Below are 20493 nucleotides of genomic sequence, written 5' to 3'. Positions count from 1 at the left end.
CAATGAGTTCTCTAATGACTTTTGACATGCTAGGGGAGGGCAGAGATCAGGAAAAGTTCGCCTGCACTGACTTCTTTCATCGCATCATGCACTTAAGGTGAGTAATTACTCTGCTCTGTATTTATTTCTCAGATGCCAGCCACCTTCTGTTTTCTTATATGATCATTACAGTCTTTTTGCCCTAGATACAGTAGAGTGGTAATGATTGCAGATTCTGTTTGTAATGTAAGTGAACAGGCATAGGGTATGGTAAATACTGTTTTACAAGGCAACCGTGTGATATGCCGATTTTATCGTAATTTGACCATATGAAGGTAGCCCCAACAAACATTTAGCCCCTTCCACTCCACCCTGCCAGCCTTGCCAGTATCAGTGTATGTTCCTGTATTGTTATCCAATTCCTTTTTTCCTGTTTATAACTCTGAATTACTCGCAATCATTGCAAAATCACGTAGAAAGTAATATATTCGTGCGTTGGACATGAGTATGATATCGCACTCAGTTACTGTGCGATAATCCGAGCTTATCTTATTTTGACCGTGTGAAGTGTTGGGAAACAGACAGCTTTACCTTTTTCCCTTACCCAGGCAGAAAATATCACACTTTCCCACCCTCACGACAGACAGACAGCAACATACATTGCGAAAAGAACAAGGTAAAATGATAGAGAAAGGTGAACGTGTTATTACGGAACAAATTTGCTTTCCCCATCAGTAAACGTACTTATTTCTGCTTTCTCTCTCTACTTGTAATAATTAGACTTATTTGTATTTTTGAAACTGCATTACGATTCATTTTTAGCCATACACGTGGTATGGGAGAGTCAATCTGCGACTTCACTCCCCTATTCCCAATGGGGTGCTTTCAAAGCTAGTATTCCGCTAGATGGCTCTACTGTTGCAGTAAACACATTCCCCACGCTGTTTAAAAAGCATATTTTTCTTTGTTAAATATCTATACTGTTGTGTGAAAATGTGAATCATGGTAATGTCATATGCCGAAATATAAATAATACAAATAGAACACGTATATATAACGTATGGTGAAGTGTTTATATTTATCATAAACGGAAATTAAAATATCACTGATGGCATGTGATGGCAATCCGTCCTTCCAGTGACCCTATATTATTTAATTTCTGCTACATTTAGTGCAAATTTGGTTCTTAATACATTCTCTGTTCAGACTGTAAAGTACGCCTAGTGGGTATCTAGACTCATCCAGTTTCTATTTGGGCAGAAATTTAATGTTGAGTAAATACTGGCATTCAACATTTTGCTCACTTCCTTCACGCATGCGCACCACAAGACAGTCCCGTGTTCAAGTTTTTTCACGAGGGATGTCAAGTTTCCATGAAAAATTTTATTTTGATGGCGTGTAATGTCACGGATTCACCAAGTGCCTACCAAATAAATGCCTTAAGGTCATCCTATCATCAATATCTCACACACATTGCCCCCTCTTGGCAAGTCCCTAATGGTATGGTCATGTGAGAACTGTCTTCAGGCCACCTGTCCACACACATAAGTTTGTAAGATCTTCCACTGACTGAGTCAGTAGCTTGTGCTCATACCAGTCCTCTTGACCTGGATGCAATCCCACTGGGGGTAGACATTTAAGAGGATGCAGTAGTATTTACTCAATATATATATATATATATATATATATATATATATATATATATATATATATATATATATATATAATGCTGAATACTGAATTTGACTCCGTGTGAATCTTGTGGATCACTTGGAGGCGATGTCTTCGCTTGTTTACCTTCCAGTCGTCTGTCCTCGGTGAGACCGGGCAAAAAATGACGCGTAAACGATCTTGGTTTTGGAACGGTTCCTCAGACCGGATGATTTATGATGGTGAATGCCACTATTTACTCAACATTAAATTTCTGCCCACATAGAGAGTGGAAGAGTCAAGATACCCACTAGTCGTACTTTACACTCTGAACAAACTATGTATTAATAATCTAACTTGCACTAAATGTAGCAGAAATTAAATAATATAGGACCACTGAAATGGCGGATTGCCATTACATGCCATCATGATATTTTAATTTCAGTTTATGATAAATATAAACAATTCATGATACGTTATATATACGTGTTCTATTTGTATTATTTATATTACGGCATATGACATTACCATGATTCACAATTTCACACAACAGTGTAAATATTTAACAAATAAAATTATGCTTTTTAAACAGTGCGGGAATGTGTTTACTGCTACAGTGGAGCCATCTGATGAAATACTAGGCTTTTCAGAAGCACCCTATTGGATCTGACCAGGTGCTAATCCACCTGACCCTTCACTTTCATCCCCCGTGGGAGAGGCTAGCGTCAGGGGATGGGCAATTTTCTCATTTAGGACTGAAAATTCAACCCTTTCACTCCCTTTTCCAAGCATGGACACAATGCTAACTTAAAAAATAACTTGAAAGTACCATAAACATAATTTATATCAAAAAGGTGAAAAAATATCAATAATTTTTTTCCAGCCATTCCTAACATATTATTTGCTGAAATCATTCGATATCATCATATCTCATATATGCGCAGCATTTCTGCACCATTTGCATTGTTTTGGGGGGTAAAAAAAATAATAACAACACCAACGAAGTTGCACTGCAGCAGCGCCTCTCAGTGGCAGATATCAGTTGCTGATATTTCTGCAACTTCTGCGCTCCATTGCAAGCCACAGAATGGGTCTAGGAAGCTGGGATTCGCACTTTTAGGTGCGTCTGAACTTTCTCTTCAATATGACAAGAAAAAAAATCAGTTTTCGAAACTTCAGAAAATGGCCCCAGCGTCGGCCTGGGGTGCACAGAAAAAATTCCAGACCCACGGCCACGGAAGGGTTAAATCCCTTTTTACTAATATACCCTTAACTAAACCTTCAGAATGTTCACTGACCAACTATACAAGGAGAGTTACAAAGTCAATGATTTTGCCCAAAAAGACTTCCGTAAACTTCTATCTCTTGCTGTGAAGGATTCAACTTTTTTTTTTTTTTTTTTTTTGAAAGTACAGCATACAAGCAAACTGACGGAGTAGCAATGAACAATCGCCTTGTACTGACCCTTGCTAATGCGTTCTTATCATGAATCTCGTTGGCTCGAGCATCGTCCAGCTAATTTCAAACCCTTGCTTTACAGACGCTATGTTGAATCATTGTTGTTATTTTTACCTCACCTAACCATATTTTCCCGTTTTAACATACCTCAATTATTAACACCCAAACATTCATTTTACGTCTGATATAAAGTTAAACAATAAACTACCATTCTTGGATATACTTGTTGAAAAATAGCTAACTCACGTAGCACCTCAATCTATCAAAAGCCTAAATACACTGGTTTGACAACTAAATTCACTTCCAACATCCCCGTGCTAAAAATTTGACAGGACCTGATATGCACTTAGGGGACCATTTAACATTACTTCATCTTACAAAAACTTTCACTTGGAAGTAAATAATTTACAGAACATGATAAAGCTAAACGGATTTCCCACACACCTCACTGAATCACATATAGGAAAAAACTCAAACAAAATAATGTCTCCTCCCCTACAAGCTCAGACTGCTCCAAAAGCTCTTGTTTATTTTGTAACCCCTTTTTAAAGACCTCGTTCTTTTGAAGAAAAGAACAGAATCAAGACACTCATCTCTGAATATATTCCATACAAAGCTGCTGGTTCTTTGAAAGCAGTGATAAGAAACAGGGAAGTGAGCATGGTAGTGAAAAAGTTAATACATGACAGTATTATAATACCAATTCTACGTTTGGAAGTGAAGGTTGGACCGTGTTGGAGGGACAAAAGTTAAGAGTGACAGCTGTGGAAATGAGATATTTGAGAGGAGCATGTGGAGTAACGTGGAAAGATAGATTGACAAATGGGAAGTGAAGGATCGTTGTGGTGTGGGCGTGGTTGTGATAGGAAGCGTTAGGAGAAACACACTGAGGTGGTTTGGCCATGTGGAGAGGATGGAGAGTGAGAGACTAACGAGGAAGGTGTATGTGAATGAGGTGGAGGGAGGGAGAGGGAGGGGGAAGCCAAGGATGAGATGGAGGGATGGAGTGGAGAGGTATATGAAAGAAGGGGGTGTGAGCTGGGAGCAGGGCAGTGAAATGGCGGGGGACAGGACGACATGGAGGCGATTTGTTTGTGGCCACCCCATATAAGGGATTAAGGCGTCTGCAATAGATAGATAGATAGATAGATAGATCAATGAGGATATTATTTAAACCATCAACAGTGCTATCCAACCACTTTAAGTTCAAGGACCATATCCACGATTCTCTGATGTCATCGGTGGTGTACAAATCTAAGTGTACTAGATGTAAATCAACTTAAATTGGTCAAACCAAATGACCTTTAACCGCCAGGATTTCGGTGCATCGTGGAAGGTCACACAAAACTGGTCTCACTCTACTGAAACTCGGCTATTCAGAGATCCTTGAATACTCAGAAGCCTCAGGCCACGAAATGTATAGAAGGGATTTCTCTATGCTCTTCCCGTGAAGACACATCAAGAAGAGTAGCAGCGACTCTCTTCACCCACTTGCCATCCTTGGTTGTCTGCTCCGCCACAGTATTCTGCATTTTTTTAAAGTATGACTTTGACTTATTAAGTCATGTGGAATGTTTAAACAACTGTTCACGTTATACCTTTACTTATTACCTGACTGCTGACCTATGTGTTAAGTGATAAGGCACATCCTTTCTTTTTTTTCTTTTTTCATAATTTAATTTACTTGTATGTTCACGTGATTGAGAAATATAAGTCTCGTTGCTTTTTCTTCTCTGTTGTAAATCTAAGATACACATTTTTTAAAGGCTGATGATGGATAGAGTAAAGCCGCAACGTTCCCGATCAATAAACCATTGTTCATCCCAGCACTGGTATTCATCTTCCTCGTTAGACTTCGCTTTCCACTTGGAGAAAGTATTGCTTCGTTTTTATATATATATATATATATATATATATATATATATATATATATATATATATATATATATATATATATATATATATATATATATATATATATGCAACCATCTCTTGCACTTTATACCACATATGTACAATCCTTTTTTCTATCTCTTTAAAAGAACAAGAATGTATTGTTTTTTCTTCAGGACTTAGAAGACTGGGTGCAAGGTGCTGGCAAAGATGGGTATATATTCTTCAGCCTGGGATCAGTAGTGACACCATCCAGCATGCCAGAGAAGTGAGTCAGAGTAATGTATTCACTAGAATGGTGTATTTCATTTTATTATTACTACTTTTCCCTATCGTGTATTATGTTTTACTTTCTGTAGGGCTGGGTCCAAACTAGGGACCTGAGGAATTATAGGGCAGATATCACTTCACTGACAGCACCTTCTGCAGTATGTGTACTGTTCCAAGCAGGGATATCTTTTGCACTATATTGATGCTGAAGTTGCGTGGGATGCGGTTAGTATACTGTTCCAGGTTGTTCTTCACAAGGCCTAGTGCTCCAGTGACCACGGGTGTTGTTTTGGTCTTCATCCTGCCTATATCAGTCTCTAGGTCTTTGTACTTGGACAGCTTCTCTGTCACTTTCACATAAGTGCTTGTTTCTGACGGAATTACCACATCTGTTAGCATGCATCTCTTTTCCTTCTTGTCCTTGATGGTGATGTTAGGTTTGTTGGCTTTTATCTCTCTGTCCTTGTATGTTGGCCTGTCCTAGAGGATAGCAACATCATCGTTCTCAGTGACTGTTGCCAACTGATGTTCATACCACTTTTCTTGTTTCTTGATGTTATATCTACTGTAGGTTTTCCAGAGCTGGTACCTTGTGCCTTGTTGTGCTAGAGGATGTAACCGGTCTTTGCCAGTTCTGGGTAACCTGAGATCAAGTGGTCAACAGTTTCTTCATTCCTTCAACAGACCCTGCATTGTGGGTCTGTTCCATACTTGATGATGCGATGGTGGTAGGATCTGGTGGCAACACTGATTCTGTACAGCTGTGTTCAGACCCCCTCTGTCTCTGCTTTCAGTCTACTGTTTCGCAGGCACTGGTGTGTCGTCTGTTGGTTTACGTCATCCTCTTTTACCCCTTTTGGTCACTTGCCATGAATCGCCTTGTCCTCCCAGTTATTTTGCATCTGTTGCTGGCAGAGGTATTTTGCCTTCTGTTTCATTAGTTTGGCATAGACAGTAGTTGTCTCATTTTCGATTGGTGGGGTTTCTATGCTGCCAAGCTCTTTCTTTAATTTTGCAGCTTCTTTTATGGTGGAGTTTGCTCTTCCCTCTGTTTTCGTGATATTTTGCTACTTGGAGGAGAGTTTTTTTTTTTATTTTTTTTTTTTATTTTTTTTTTTTTTAAGTATTCATCTAGCCTTATGGTGGGAATTTTGAAGGCTAGTTCGAGCTGCATCAGGCTTCGTCCTCCAGAAGCTCTTGGTAGGTGCAGCCTGTCAACATTTGCTTTTGGGTGGTGCATCTGCATGGTGGGCATCTTTTGTGTCTTGGTGTCTAGTCTATTGGTATCATTTAGTTTCTACGTTATCATGTCGAAGCTGTACATCACTACAGGTATCACTAGGGTGTTTGTAGCTTCAAATCTTTTAGTTGCATTGAGTTCACTCTTCAGTACCATGCACACACCCTCGTACTATTCTTCATGGATCTTCTCCACCATTGCCGAGTGTTGTATGCCATCTCCTTCATTAATTCCTATGTACTTCTATGAGCCCTCATGTTCCAGCTCTTAGATCCTGGTGACAATGTCAAGGTTTAAATCTGTTGTTTTCATCAGCTTTCCTCTCTTAAAGAGGGCTTTGGAATATTTGTCCAGTCTAACCTCAATCTTCATACCATCACTGAAAGTCTTGACGAACGTCATTTGACGCTTCTGCTGGCTGTTATCGTTTTGAGGTCGTCCATGTAGAACAGGTGGTGCAGTCTGCCATTCTGTGATTTGTTTACATAACTGTTGTTGTTCCGTTGATTGCTGAGTGGAGCCAGCACGAGGCAGAAGAGCGGTGATAGTGAATCTCCTTGGAATATCGCACTCCTGATTTTGATTGGTCTAGGTCCTAATGCCCCATTTTCACGATGAGGATTTAGTTGTATTGCAGGTCTTCATGCTCTCTGTGATGAATCAAACAGTTATCGGACAGTCTCAGTTGGCCACATGGCTCTTTTCTATCCAGAAGTGTGGCACACTGTCAAATGCCTTCCTGTCATCACTCCATTCTGTTAACAAGTTCTTTTTGACTGACCTGGCTCCTTCGAATATGGCTTTGTTGATAAGGTGCTGGTCCTTGCATCCATACCGTCTTTTCCTACATCCCATCTCTTCTGGTGGTAGCAAGCTGTTTTTGTCAAGGAAGCTGTAGGTCCTCTCGGTGATGATGGAAGTGAGTGTCTTGAACACTGCTGGAAGGCAGGTGATGGGTCTGTAATTCTTTGGGTGCTGTCTCAACTGTCTTTGGGAGCAGGTATATGATTCCCTTTGTGAGACACTCGGGGCATTTTTCTGGATTCACTACAATGTCATTGTAGGCCCATGTGAGGTCTTTGTGGATACTAGGCATGTTCTTGATTCAGAAGTTGGCAGTTTCCTTTATCTCCGTTGACTTCCAGTTGCTCGTCTTGTTGATAGCAGCAGTGGTCTCTGTGGCAGTAATGTCTGACCATTCTTGATTCTATGTCTTTGCATTAGTCCCGGTGTTGCCGGATCCAAGGAACTCCCTCACTGAGTCTTATGTAGTACTCCCAGATCTTACTTCAGATGTCTTCGACTTCCTTATTGGCATATGGTTCATTAACATTTGTCTTCTTGCCACATTCACGATAGATTTTCTTGGTATCTTCTTTGAAGATACTGTTCTGTCTGAAGAATTTCTCTTCCTTGTCAGATCTTCTGAGTCTCTTTGACTTTCTTTGAATCTGTTATTTCAGCACCTCCTTGACTGTTTGATGTTGAGCTAGTTCCACCTGTTTCCTTTTCCTCTCTTTGATGCTGAATCAGTTTTGCCCAGGAGAGTTGTCCCTGTAGTTTCCTTATTTCCCTCTGAATTTTCTTCTTCCAAGCTGGTTGTTTTCTGTTCTTTTTCTGTTGCTTTCTTGATCTTTCCCCTAATGTGTTTGCAATGGCTGAAGTAGCTGCGTGTATTAGCTAGTTGATTTCTTGAAATCTCATCCTTGTTTGTTTGGATGGCCTCGTTTTCGAGTATGAAGGATTCTTTGAACTGGCCGCTATTCTTTATCCAGGCGATTGGTGGTCGTTCTTTAATGGACATTTCTTTCAAGATTTCACAACTATTCCGGATGCATGTTGTCATCTCTGTTGCTTTCTTATTTTTGTTTTCCTCCTGGACTGTCTCTGTTTGGTGCGTTGTCTCAGAAGGGTCAGCACTGTTGGTTTGTGCTTCTTCTTCCTCTTCAGCTGCTTGTGCCTCAATGGTCTGTTGATGTTCATATTCTCAGTGTTGGCATTGGGAACATTCTCCTTACTCTTATTCTGGATGAACATAAGTTTAACGTCTGTCACTCATTTGTTCTTGACTATGTCATGCCTGACATTTGCCAGTTTGTTGGCACCCAAATTCAGTCTGCCTGTGAGGTACTGTTCTCACCAGATGTTGCACGCAGCTTCGGTTGTTGATGACTCTTGGGTTTAGTGATGCAGGGATGAATGCTTCCATGACGTCTTTGTACTCCTCTCTTGACTATCTCAGTCTTGCTCCTTTTTGATGAATTTTGGCTGGTATGCAGCTCTGGACATAACTGAATCTGCAGCATGTCAAGTGGCTGGTTGGAAATACTTGGTAACCTGCCGTAGTCAAGCCTAGAATTCTATGAATGAATTTAGCCACTTGTAACGGTGATTCTGATTGGCTGCTGTAATTTTTGGTGTGGTTATAATGGATAAAAGGAATAATCATCGACAACTGTGTAGGCACATTAATGTTAAATAATCATTCTTACTAGGGCTCCTTACAAGCTTTTTATCTTAAAAGTGTGATGAAATTTATTAGCAACAAAAATACCAGATTTGGCAGAACTTTACTCGCAGGTTCTCCACACGATATCGTGAGATCGGCATGAATGCATTACTCGTTCATTGGAATTCAAGATGTTTTGATGAATGTGTTCTTCACATATGTGTAGATTATGTGATTAATACATTGTTATTGTTAAAGCAACGGCTGCCATAGTATACTGAGGGAAACTCGTTGGAATTAAACAGTGACAACAGTTTACCATCCTGATTTACCACCTCTTCGCCCCACCAGGTCGGAGGCCAGTCGAGTCAGGGTGACCAACTGTTCCGTATCACCTAGATATTCGATACACTGCTATAAGAACATTAAGTTTATTAGTTGGCGACCTCATTATGTCCTCCATAATGGAATGTTACTGTGAGGTGTAAGGCTGGGAGATGAAACACTGAGCCCTCTATAACGGTGATACATCTCAATGCAATATTACTTTTACCATATGTTTGATATGAAACAGGGAATATTTTATGGAAAGTAATACCAATGATTCTTCAAAAGATAAAATATACACTAAGTCATTACTTCCACTGACATGTGTCAGAAGAAAGATATGCTAAGACAAAACTAATGGGATTGTTTCATTGACCCTCAACCATCACCTTAAAATTTGTTGCACTGAAATTGATTCGGTTAATGAGTCCCATGCATATCGTACATGATGTCTTTATCTACTGGAGAATAAAATTACCATGTCGATTGATATTACTCCCATTCATATATGTAAAGCTTCAGAATCATCATCAGTAATGCTTACTGCCTAACCAACATGTCTGTTCCTTGATTACCTCAGTTCATACTCACCAAGAACTCACACATTTTACCGTCATGCTTGCTATTCTTGTTAAGACAGGTATTGTTATCTCCTAATCATGTTATGTATGCTACGAGAAGAATTCTTAAGGACACAAGATAAAGCAGGCAATCATTGATATATATATACCTTTCCCGATATTTAGTACTGTATGGTGGCGGACACTGAGGTATTCTTCACAACACACAGATTATAAATAGTCATCATCCTTACTTCTTGAGTCATCATCATCATCATCTAACACTGTGTTTCCCCATGAGGAACGTAGGAGTCCGGGGATAGGCAAGTTGGTCCTGACATTTAAGATGACAGTGACCAGCCTCACTCATCCCTGAGTGGCAGTACGTGGGCAATAAACCCCAACCACCCTTTGGATATGGAAGCCTGCACAGGCTCAATCAGACTGGGGAGTCTTAATTACTCACTAAACCACCAGGCGCCATAATTTGGTTATGCGATTACCACCCAGCGTAGTAAATGGGTTCCTGGGGTACAGGAAACCATTTGGCTAGTCATTCAATTTAGAGGCATCCACAGACAGAAGGAAGAGGAATGAATGAAAGAGACAGAAGAGGAAGGAAGGAAAAAGGGAAGAGAGGAAAGGGCAGTCACCCGAGCAGCACTATTTCGAGTGAGTGGAAGGTGAGCGTCACACCTAACACTGCTGAGACAAGAAAGAAATTATGATACGCTTTATGCAGTATTATATGTGGTTACATAAAGCATCTATCGTGAGTGTATAGCCTGATTTAATGGTGAAAAACTGTTAGTCAGGGTTTCAAGAAGGAGTCCTGGGAAGTGATAGGAAGGGTAAGCATGACGGGTCACTAGTGTGGAAAGTGGGAGAGATGGGGTTATAAAGTGCTAGTAGTGTGAGTGACTAATATTACGATAAGATGCTATGAAATCGTAGTTGATACAGTGTTTTTCGATTCTGCAAGAAAAAAAATGATAATGAAAGCATTTGTTCTTTAATGTTCTTCATGTTGTTATTCCATGCAGATAGTACAAACATGCACATCATGTTGATACAAGAAAAACGTATGACGCCTCATGCATAGAGAACGGGACAGTCATAGAAGCAGGCAGAGGGAGGTGGGAAAATATTTATAACAGCAAATTAATAAGAGGAAGAATGTGAGGATTTAATACGGATATCCGACAGTTAGGAAGCTGGCATTATTGATGATGATAGTGATGGTTTCAAACATGATATGAATGGGAGTAATATCAATCGATATGGTAATTTTGTTAAAAAATAGTTAAAAATATGACCCCCCCCCCATGCATGGTAATTATATCTCGAATTTATTTTAGTGAGACATATTTAAAGGTTAAGAGTTGCGGGTTGATGAAACAATCACTTTATTATCGTCTTTCCATATCTCTTATCTGATACATGTCATTGAAAATAATGACTTAGTGATTATATTTTATCGCTTGGAGAATCATTGGTAGTACTTTCCACCAAACATTCCCTGTTTCATATCAAACAGACTGTAAGATTAATATTGCATGGAGATAAATCAGTTTTATAGAGGGCTCAGGCAGGGTTTCATCTGCTAGCCTTACACCTCACAGTAGCAGTCTCTGTATTATGGGAAACATAATGAGTTCGGTAACTAATGAATTTAGTGATAATAATTATAGAGAAGTACCGTTTGTCTAGGCGATTATGGGATGGAAAAGTTGGTTATCCTGACTCGACTGGCCTCCGACCTGGTGTTCTGACGAGGTGGTAAAGCAGAATGGTAAACTGTTGTCACTGTTTAATTTCAGCGGGCTCCCTTCAATATATTATGGCAGCCGTTGCTTTAGCAATAAAAATGTATTAATCTTTCATATATGTGAGGGACACGTTCATCACAACCTCTTGAATTCCAATGAACAATTATTGCAATTATGCTGGCCTTACGATATCGTGTGGTAAGCCTGGGGGTAAGATTCTGCCAACTCTGGCATGTTTTCTTTCTATTAAAACTATCACGCCTTTATGGCCAAAATTTTTTAAAGGGCACTAGTAAGATTTTTTTTTTTTTTTAAACATAAATGCGCATACATATTTGTCGGAACTTATTCTTTCTTTTTTTCCATAATAACTACACCAAAAAATCCATCAGGCAACCAGGATCACCGTTACAAGTGACGAACTTCAGTCATAGAATTCTACCCTTTACAATGGCAAGTTACCATGTATCGCCAACCAGCTACTGGACGTGTAGTGGGTTCTTATGTTCACAGGCGTAAATGAAGACCTCTGTAAGGATTCTCCTTCGTGTGAGGTTCCTCCAGTACATTGTTGGGAGAGTTTGTTCCAGTAGCACACCTTTCGATCCCAGCCTGGTCCCTCACTGGAGATCACGGGTTTTGTTGACCCGCAGGACGACCGATGAAGTATGATGATCTGCTTGATTGTACTGGAATCATTGTGTCAGACTGTCAGAGCCCTTTTGGCCTTATGTATCGCTGGCTTGCCATACCTGCGTTGCCCAATCCACGCCACGCGGAGGTAGGGTTGGACTTATGCAGACCTTCTTATTGCTGTTGTTATTAATATTATTATTATTTTCATTATTATTGTTGTTGTTGTTGTTGTTGATGTTGTTGTCAGTTTTACGTCTACATTACATGTTATATGGGTTTGATGGTTTCACCCTACGGCCCCGTCCACACGAGCGGGCAGTGCCCAACGGCCAAACAGTGATACCAAATCACATTCCAATTCGCACAATTAGAAAGTGGCTGGCAGGCACGAGCGTAGATGACGTCATATGCAGGGAAACCACTGGCAAACTATCTATAACACCCTTGCCCTTTGCTGAGGCAATGCTTGCCGTGTGGACAACAAAATAGGTGTGCCCGATAGTGACCAATGGCCGCCAGAAACTGCTCGATCTGGTAACACTGCTAAAGCAGCGAGGGATATATGCTCAGTGGGCAGTGCCCGTCTGGCATTGCCCACTCCTGTGCACGGGGCCTACAGCACTGCCACTGACTGCTGTATTTCACTCCTGATTTCTAGTGGTACCTCTATCTCTTGTACAGTGCCATCCCCAGACTACCTCTCCTTCGATGGGCCGGTATCTCTATCCATGTACACACCCTTACCAAACTGGCTTAGTTCATTACTCTGACAGTACAAGCTATCTCAGTCTTCTTTCTACTTCTTTTATGATGCTCTCCATTCCCAGCTGTCATCTCCATTCTTCTGATGATACCTCAATATTCATCTTTACTCCTGATATTTATCGAGTCATTTGCATGTCTTTTCTTTTCATCTCCCTGTAGCTTACTCCTTTACCCAATGTTTCACTGTCTTACATGATTCCTGTCACAGGTACGAAACATTTTCCCTTTTGTGGACAAGTACAACCCTCGACAATCAGGATGGGTAGTAGATGTCTGAATCTTTCCATGTCCTACTCACCCTTGCAATGGCACTTTGTTCAAGATCGTCCCTAACAGTGTTGGCATCAATAAGGTACCAGAAACAATCTTCAGTTTCCAGTGACTCATCTGGGACTCAGTGACTCATCTAGGAGCTGCCTGGCATGGACCAACCGGCCTACCGCAGTTATCCTCTCCTCATATGTTCTGTTGTTCTTACTACAGATCTTATTGGTCTAGCTTCAAGTAGTCTCGCGATACCGTAACATATGTTACACTGAAAGACTACAAGTCTCTAGTTATCATGCACTTCTCTACATCTCTTTTTTCCACTGTGTTGGAATCCACTATGTAATGTACTACAGATAATCCTACCCACACCCAAAACATGACATGATCGGGTCTGAAACTATCCCAAATTACACTCACTGATTTCCTGATTTTTACTAGGGGACCTATAGCTTCATATTTCCTCTTCATTTTTGGAATTCCTCATTACATTCTTTTACACTAACTTCCGTCAGCACTAGATTATCTGCTTGTAAAAGTTCCCATGAGCACCTCTCCTTCAAATCTAGCAATAATGGTTCAGTGACCATTAAGAACAGATGTGGGTTTAGGACTGATTCCTGATGTATCCCAGCCTTAACACTTTTAGTCATGGTCAGCCATATCCTGTGCATGTGCATAAGAATGCAAAGTCAACAACAGATTACACCAGAAACTTGGAGGGATTTGAATCCTCCACTCATGGCACACACCTGGTTCCATTTCTGTCAAACCTTCAAGGTGTTATCACAGACAGACTACGAAACAATAATTTAGTGCTGCAAAACTGAAATCACTGCAAATTTTGCCCTGAATATGGACGAAAATCCAGGCACAAAAGCGATCATGAGGCTGCAAGTGCTAATCACAGACGCCCCACTGTAAGTTCCAATGACTTTAAGGATACTTTTAACATTCTTATACATCTGTCACCACCACAACAGTCCATATCCAAACCCTCAACTATCTTGTTTCTTATATAACACTTCCATTTGGACTCTATCAAAACCATTCCCTGATCAATAAAAAAGAAAAAAAGTTTCATCCTTAGCCAAATTATTCTTCTGCAATTGTCTGACAATGAACTTTAAAGAGGTTTCGAGTACTAAAGCGTGACAGTCCATTAAATGCAAATCACATCTAATTCCTTTAGTCTAACGGCTCTCATATAAGCTGAATAAAATACTTTTGGCACAGACAGAAGAGATGGTAATAATGTAATACTCAGTTAAATATTCATGGACTCTTGATTCAGGAGAGTACCTGAAAAAGTCAGTATACATTTAGCACAATTTTATCCTTTACACTGTTAGCTCAGCTCAGAAATAACTATATTTATACTATGTCTGGCTAGACATCGGAAGACCTTGGTGGAGGTGTTCGGGTCACTGAAGCAGAGAGTCCTGTGGAAGTGGAACAAGGACACAATGGAGGACCTTCCCCCCAATGTCCGGCTTGGCAAATGGCTCCCCCAGCAGGATATTCTCGGTACGAACTTATAGCCCTTTGTTCTAATCAAGGTTAGTGTTATAACAACTGATGATCTGTATTGCCGTGGCATTCTGTTAGTTACGATGTAATTTTTTTATTTAGAAATCTACAAGCAAGCCTCAATGACCATTTTCCTAGGTGACTCTCGGCTGCGATTGTTCATCACTCATGGGGGACTGCTCAGCACTATGGAATCCATGTACCATGGGGTGCCGGTACTGGGCATGCCTGTGTCTGCAGACCAGGAAAACAACATGCGGGAGGTGGAGAATGATGGCTGGGGTAGCGTGTTACTTTGGGACGACCTCACTCCAGACACACTGAAGGAGAAAATACAGTTTGTAATGGGAAACAATGAGTAAGTTTCTTAATACTCTTCTGCAGTGAATTTTTGCCATCCATTTGACGAAGTCAGAGGAGGGTATTGTTATCACTGGGATCAATAAGTGTCTGTCTGTTGAGTTGGGAGGCAGGGCGGCTGGCTGGGTGTAGAGATTTCGTTTCCGGGCCAGAACTCAGAAACTATTCATTATAGGGCCATGGAATGTTTTCATTATAGTCATGGAGTTTCACATAGTTATGTGTCTTATAGTGAACGGGTGCATTTAGATAGGTAGAACGCTGTATCTTAAGTACTTTTTTTTTCGGGGGGGGGGGATACTGAAAAAGTAAAAAGGAAATTTTTTTTTCCATAGATTTCAATGCGACTTGTGCAAGGAATCTTAAGGGTCCAGGTTGTGTTTTCAAGGCAATCTGCTTATGCCCACCTTTAAAATAAAAGATTAATGGGGGAGGGGGAGACTTGAGGGGTGATATGAGCTTGGTTAGGTGTGCAGGAAGGTGGGGGGTATGCGCCAGGTCCATTGGAGGGTTGCAACAGTGTAGCATTGCCCATGTTTTATTTTTATAAATGCCAATATTCTGTCTCTCTCATATCAAGCTGCGGTAAAAATTTTGAGCAATGCTCTTTGATATCTTTCAACATACAGTTCAAAGATGAGACAGTTCTGTTTCATTTTCCTCTCCTCGCTGGTAGAAACAATGGTGATTGAAATACAAATGTTTGTGTATCTTTAAGCCATTAGGAAGAGGAACAGTTCCCATCCTGTTGTGGCTCTGCCTTTAGTCACCATTCCAACACATAAAACGCAAGCAGGTGCTGCATTTTTCTTCATATTTCAGCACCAGATATAGACGAGGGTTCAGTGGTGACCTCATTTTTATATACAGATTTCATTATCTCTAAAGCTTGTGGCCATGGTTGTATCTGATACAAAGCCTGTGTCAGTCAGCAAACTTCACTGATGTACCACAGTAATGGACATAGCTCTGATTCTCTTAATACTTTACTTGATGCAAGTTTCTGTTCCACAGTAAAATTGCTTTGTGATAGCCTTAGTAAAAATCATGATGTACATTAGGGCGGGTCGAAAAGGAACCAACTTAGGGTTGCCAGGTTGAAACATAGAGTGGTGCTCCTTTACAATGACAATAACACTACGAAAAAGATGTTAAATTATTGCAATTTCTGTGTTAAATTTCAATTTTAAAGTTAAAAGTATCAGTTGAAATAAATGTATTCAAATCGTATAAAAGGCATTATTTCATGAAATGGAAAAAGAACAGTAGAAATGGCATGCACAGTTGAAGACATCAAAAGTCTTGTTTACTTTCACGCTTCGGGAAGGCTTACATTGGACGAGCCTACCAAGACGTGGTTCATGCCTAAATACTTTACTTGTGGTTGATGTGACGTCCTTGACGCAGCATTCCACTCCTTGGGAATGGTAAGGGTCCACGTCCAATATGATGGGTTGGCTTTCGTCTATTTGCTCCAGTCTGTTCTTCAGCAATGGAGGAACTTTGGCAGAAGAAAGCTTTACCAGCTCAGTGTACTTCTTGGCATGGAAGTTTATCTTCAGTGCTGATTTTTCAAATATTCTAATTGAGGCCTGGTCATCATTGTCATTCATCTGTGCTTGTTTCATCAACCTGATCGCCATCGAGCGTACGCCAACATCTTCATCAACAACAGCCGACAACAGGATGTTCTTTGGGTGACAGAAGTAGCTGTTATTGGCAAGCACAGGAGGAACGACCGCCTGATCCTCCAACGGCAGCTTTTGAAGGAGCCACCATGAAAAAGAAATTTGGGGTTCCATCCTGACACGAGCTGTTGGCTTTCACCCTGAACCACACAGGATTATAGTAATTCACAATGAATGAAATGAAACGTTTTAGGGTTGGTGATGGTGCTCCTTTGACATGTAAAGTCGCGGTACGCAATTAGCTGTTGTAAGCCACCTGGCATGATTTAGCGGTCCTGGTTGTGCAGATGGTCCCACACCATTAGTATCTCCACCTGGCAATTGCATTGCCAAACATGCACGGTACTGGTAGCCCTGATCTTTGCTGAGATCACTGACAGCTTCTGGTAAAATGCAAGTTTTTCCAGCAACACGTTCATAACCAACAACTGGAAGATCTTTTGGGTTAAATTCAAGTGATTGACCTACTTCTCCTCTGTAGCCTCGTGGAACTGTTGTCCTACAATCAACTGCCTCGAAATACCTTCGGAAAATGATTTCAGCAACTTGCAGCAAACAAACTAGCCACTGTAGTGGTCTGTCAAGCTGTGTTTCGAGCTCACGGTTCACTCCATTTCTCTTTCCAGTATTGACATTTGTCCCATCACAGACGTTAGTTTGCAACGAATCTGTTGAATCTGTTTCTCGAATGACAGACAACATCATTGGCAATATCTGCTGCTCTTCCACTTTCGGGATAAACGTGGTCGATAAACGGCGTCAGGAAAAGCTGCTACTGAGTATTGATCTTCCTTCACGATTCTCTGACCGTGGGTTTTCTTGAGCGTCTGATCGATTTTTCCATTGAAACCGATTGAAACGATCTCCTTGAAGTCATTTTTATGCTGTTGCAATGTGACATCTTTCCAGTATTTTCTCTGACGGCAGAGTTTACTGTGATCAACTTTATTTTCTTCACAAAGAATATTCATTTCTTTCAGTGCTGCAATCACAATGGAAAAGATGTCTCTATTGCTTACTTGACATCGATCAGCTACACGATTCAGCTCAGGATAGAATAATCTATTCTGACACTGTTCTGACTGTTTGCTTCCATCTACTTATGCAGTATCATCAACAACATATTGATCATAATTCATCACAGGCATCACTTTCATCAGTACATGCTGTCATTATATCTTCATTATTTTGCTTAGTATCTCTAGTGGACTCTTCATAGAGCTTCCTTTTCATCACTGTGTTTGCTGCACACTTATTTTGTGCTGTCTTCTTCCTGTCAATTCCACCAATATACATTTTTCTGCAACTATTTTGGTCAACCCAGAAAGGCCACTCCTAAGGCGATATCTTGTCTGCTGTAGCGCACTGACACTCAGGCCTCTCACGTGCATTGAAGTTTTTGTAACATTTGCAGCGACTAATGTCAGACAAGGTGTCAAAGCTGGCGAGTTTATATATGTAGGTGTTGGAAGTCCTTTTGTTCACTGGATATTTCCTAAGCTCCTGTGCCTTTGTTATCAGGCGTTTCACATGAGTAACAGCACCGGTGAAATCATTATTTGAGATGGAAGCTTTCTCCTAAATTCCTTCTACTTCAAGTGCAACAGTTTCCGCATAGACTTGGGTGCTCAATGACGGATTTATGATTTATGTTCCAAATATGCCCTTATGACATCACAGCTAGTGAGCAACTGATTTACTGGAAGACTGCGTGATGAGCCGAAAACAGTCTTTCGTGCTTTCTCGTTTGCTGCAACTAGCCATGATTCCTATAAAATACGCAGACTCATACAAAATTCGAAACTGTAAACCAGTACCAGTTCGTAACCTGGTACTGTAAACCAGTACCAGAAATGCAGAACAATGGGTTATCATTTACAGAGTTGCCAATCAACGGTAATCACTGAGTGCTGGGAGCGTCAGTACCGTAAAAACTAAATTGAAAGTTTCTAGAGTACCACCAACTAATTTTTAAAAATATAATTAGTTCATGTAAAAATACTATAGTCGAATTTTAAATTTTTGGCCCACCCTAATGTACATCCTTGAAGTGTCCTCCACCTGACACAGACAAAGGAGGTTGTTGTTACCACTGGGATCAACAGGTGTCCGTCCATAGAGCTGGGCGGCAGGGCAGCTAGCCGGGCGTAGAGATTTCGTTTCTGGGCCAGAACTCGGAAAGTATTCATTATGGGGTCATGAAATTTCAGTTATGTGTCTTACAGTGAATTAGTGCCTTTGATATGTAGAATGCTGTATCTTATGTAGTTTTCTTTTTAAAAAAGGAAAAAGTAAAGACAAAATCCAGAGATTTTAATTTGGCCTGCACGAGGAATCTGAAGGGCCCAGGTTATGTGTCCTCAAGGTGTTCTCCTTATGCCCACCTTTTAAAGAAAAGATGGGGGTGAGGGCTGTCATGTGCTTGTTTAGGTGTGCAAGGAGGTGGTGGGTATGTTCTTGGTCAGACTGAGGATTGCAAAAGTGTAGCATTGCCAATGTTTAATAATTACTTTCCCGTCAGGTTCAAAACACGGGTAGCGCACCAATCTTCGGTGATGAAGGACCAACCTCAGCATCCCAGTGAGGTAGCTGTGTACTGGGTGGAATATGTCATGAGGCATAAGGGAGCTACACACCTCCGCTGCCCTGCTTTAGATATGTCATGGTATGAATTCTGATGGTAGTACAATAGTTCTTGTAACATCCTATGATGCTGGTTATGTAGCAACTTTAGGATTTTTTACTACCTATCACTGATATAGGTAGTTTTATCATTAATATCTTACATTGGAAACATTACTGTATTATTTGTTCACACAGGTAAAACTAAGATTTAGAAACTACGGCTTTTTGTAGGAGGAACTTAAGAAAGAATTCGTGATATTTATAGTTATAAAGAGAATTCCAAATGCATACTCTTATGATGAGACAGTACAGGCGTGAAATTACCCTATATATGAAAGTGAAATATGGTACTGCTTGACCGCAAAACCGTGCTGAACTATACTGGCTGAGGATTTATCTCTTACTGTCTGATTAACTTGTGAAAAGGAGATTCGGTAGAAGAGTGCTTGGTCTATGTACACCGAGACTGTACTACATAATATATTGTAGACACATAACAGCTAGGATATATAATTGACTTTCATTAGTTTATATAAGTGGCAATAGTTGTAACCTTTAGTTTATTACATTAGTCATTACTTTAGTTTGAATTTCTGGATCACAATAACGATTCATTTATTTACTTGGCATAGTAGGAATAGCTAAAAATTGAAAGAATTTTTCGTTACTCATTTGGGGGCCAAAGCATGGCTGAGGCCGAGGATAGACCACAACAGTCCTTATTATTTCGGCCATTTTGACTCTACCCTTCTCCTAATAATGCTTATAAATCTATCTGTATACCTAGGCTGCTTCCCCCAAAGAGAGGGAGGTAGCTGAGACAGGACGACACACTCCCAATTTACTCATCCACACACACATATTCATTCCCATCTTAGCCCTAAGGGGAGAAGGGACAGATCCTCACCGCACTACACCACATGAGGGTCAACTGCGCAATGCAATCAGCAACATCCGCAGCAAGGCCAGACAGCAGAGCTGGTTTACCCCTGCCACATCATAACGGACCCATCCCCTTACCCACACC

General features: G+C 40.6%; 1 protein-coding gene across 1 annotated transcript in view; it reads left to right on the top strand.

Moving 5' to 3' along the window:
* The window catches only part of LOC145401676 (UDP-glycosyltransferase UGT5-like), a 137909-nt gene extending 118390 nt beyond the window's left edge, over positions 1-19519 (top strand). Inside the window, exons 8-11 of the mRNA XM_080273864.1 lie at positions 5157-5248; positions 14657-14790; positions 14932-15151; positions 19363-19519. Of these exons, the coding sequence (XP_080129990.1) occupies positions 5157-5248; positions 14657-14790; positions 14932-15151; positions 19363-19519 (603 nt within the window). The remainder of the gene's footprint in view (positions 1-5156; positions 5249-14656; positions 14791-14931; positions 15152-19362) is intronic.
* The last annotated feature ends 974 nt before the right edge of the window (positions 19520-20493 follow it).

The sequence above is a fragment of the Coenobita brevimanus genome, chromosome 56, assembly GCF_032717465.1.
Source record: "Coenobita brevimanus isolate Jiangsu-jjx chromosome 56, ASM3271746v2, whole genome shotgun sequence".
NCBI classification, from domain to species: domain Eukaryota; kingdom Metazoa; phylum Arthropoda; class Malacostraca; order Decapoda; family Coenobitidae; genus Coenobita; species Coenobita brevimanus.
This window is presented reverse-complemented; position numbering and strand designations above follow the sequence as displayed.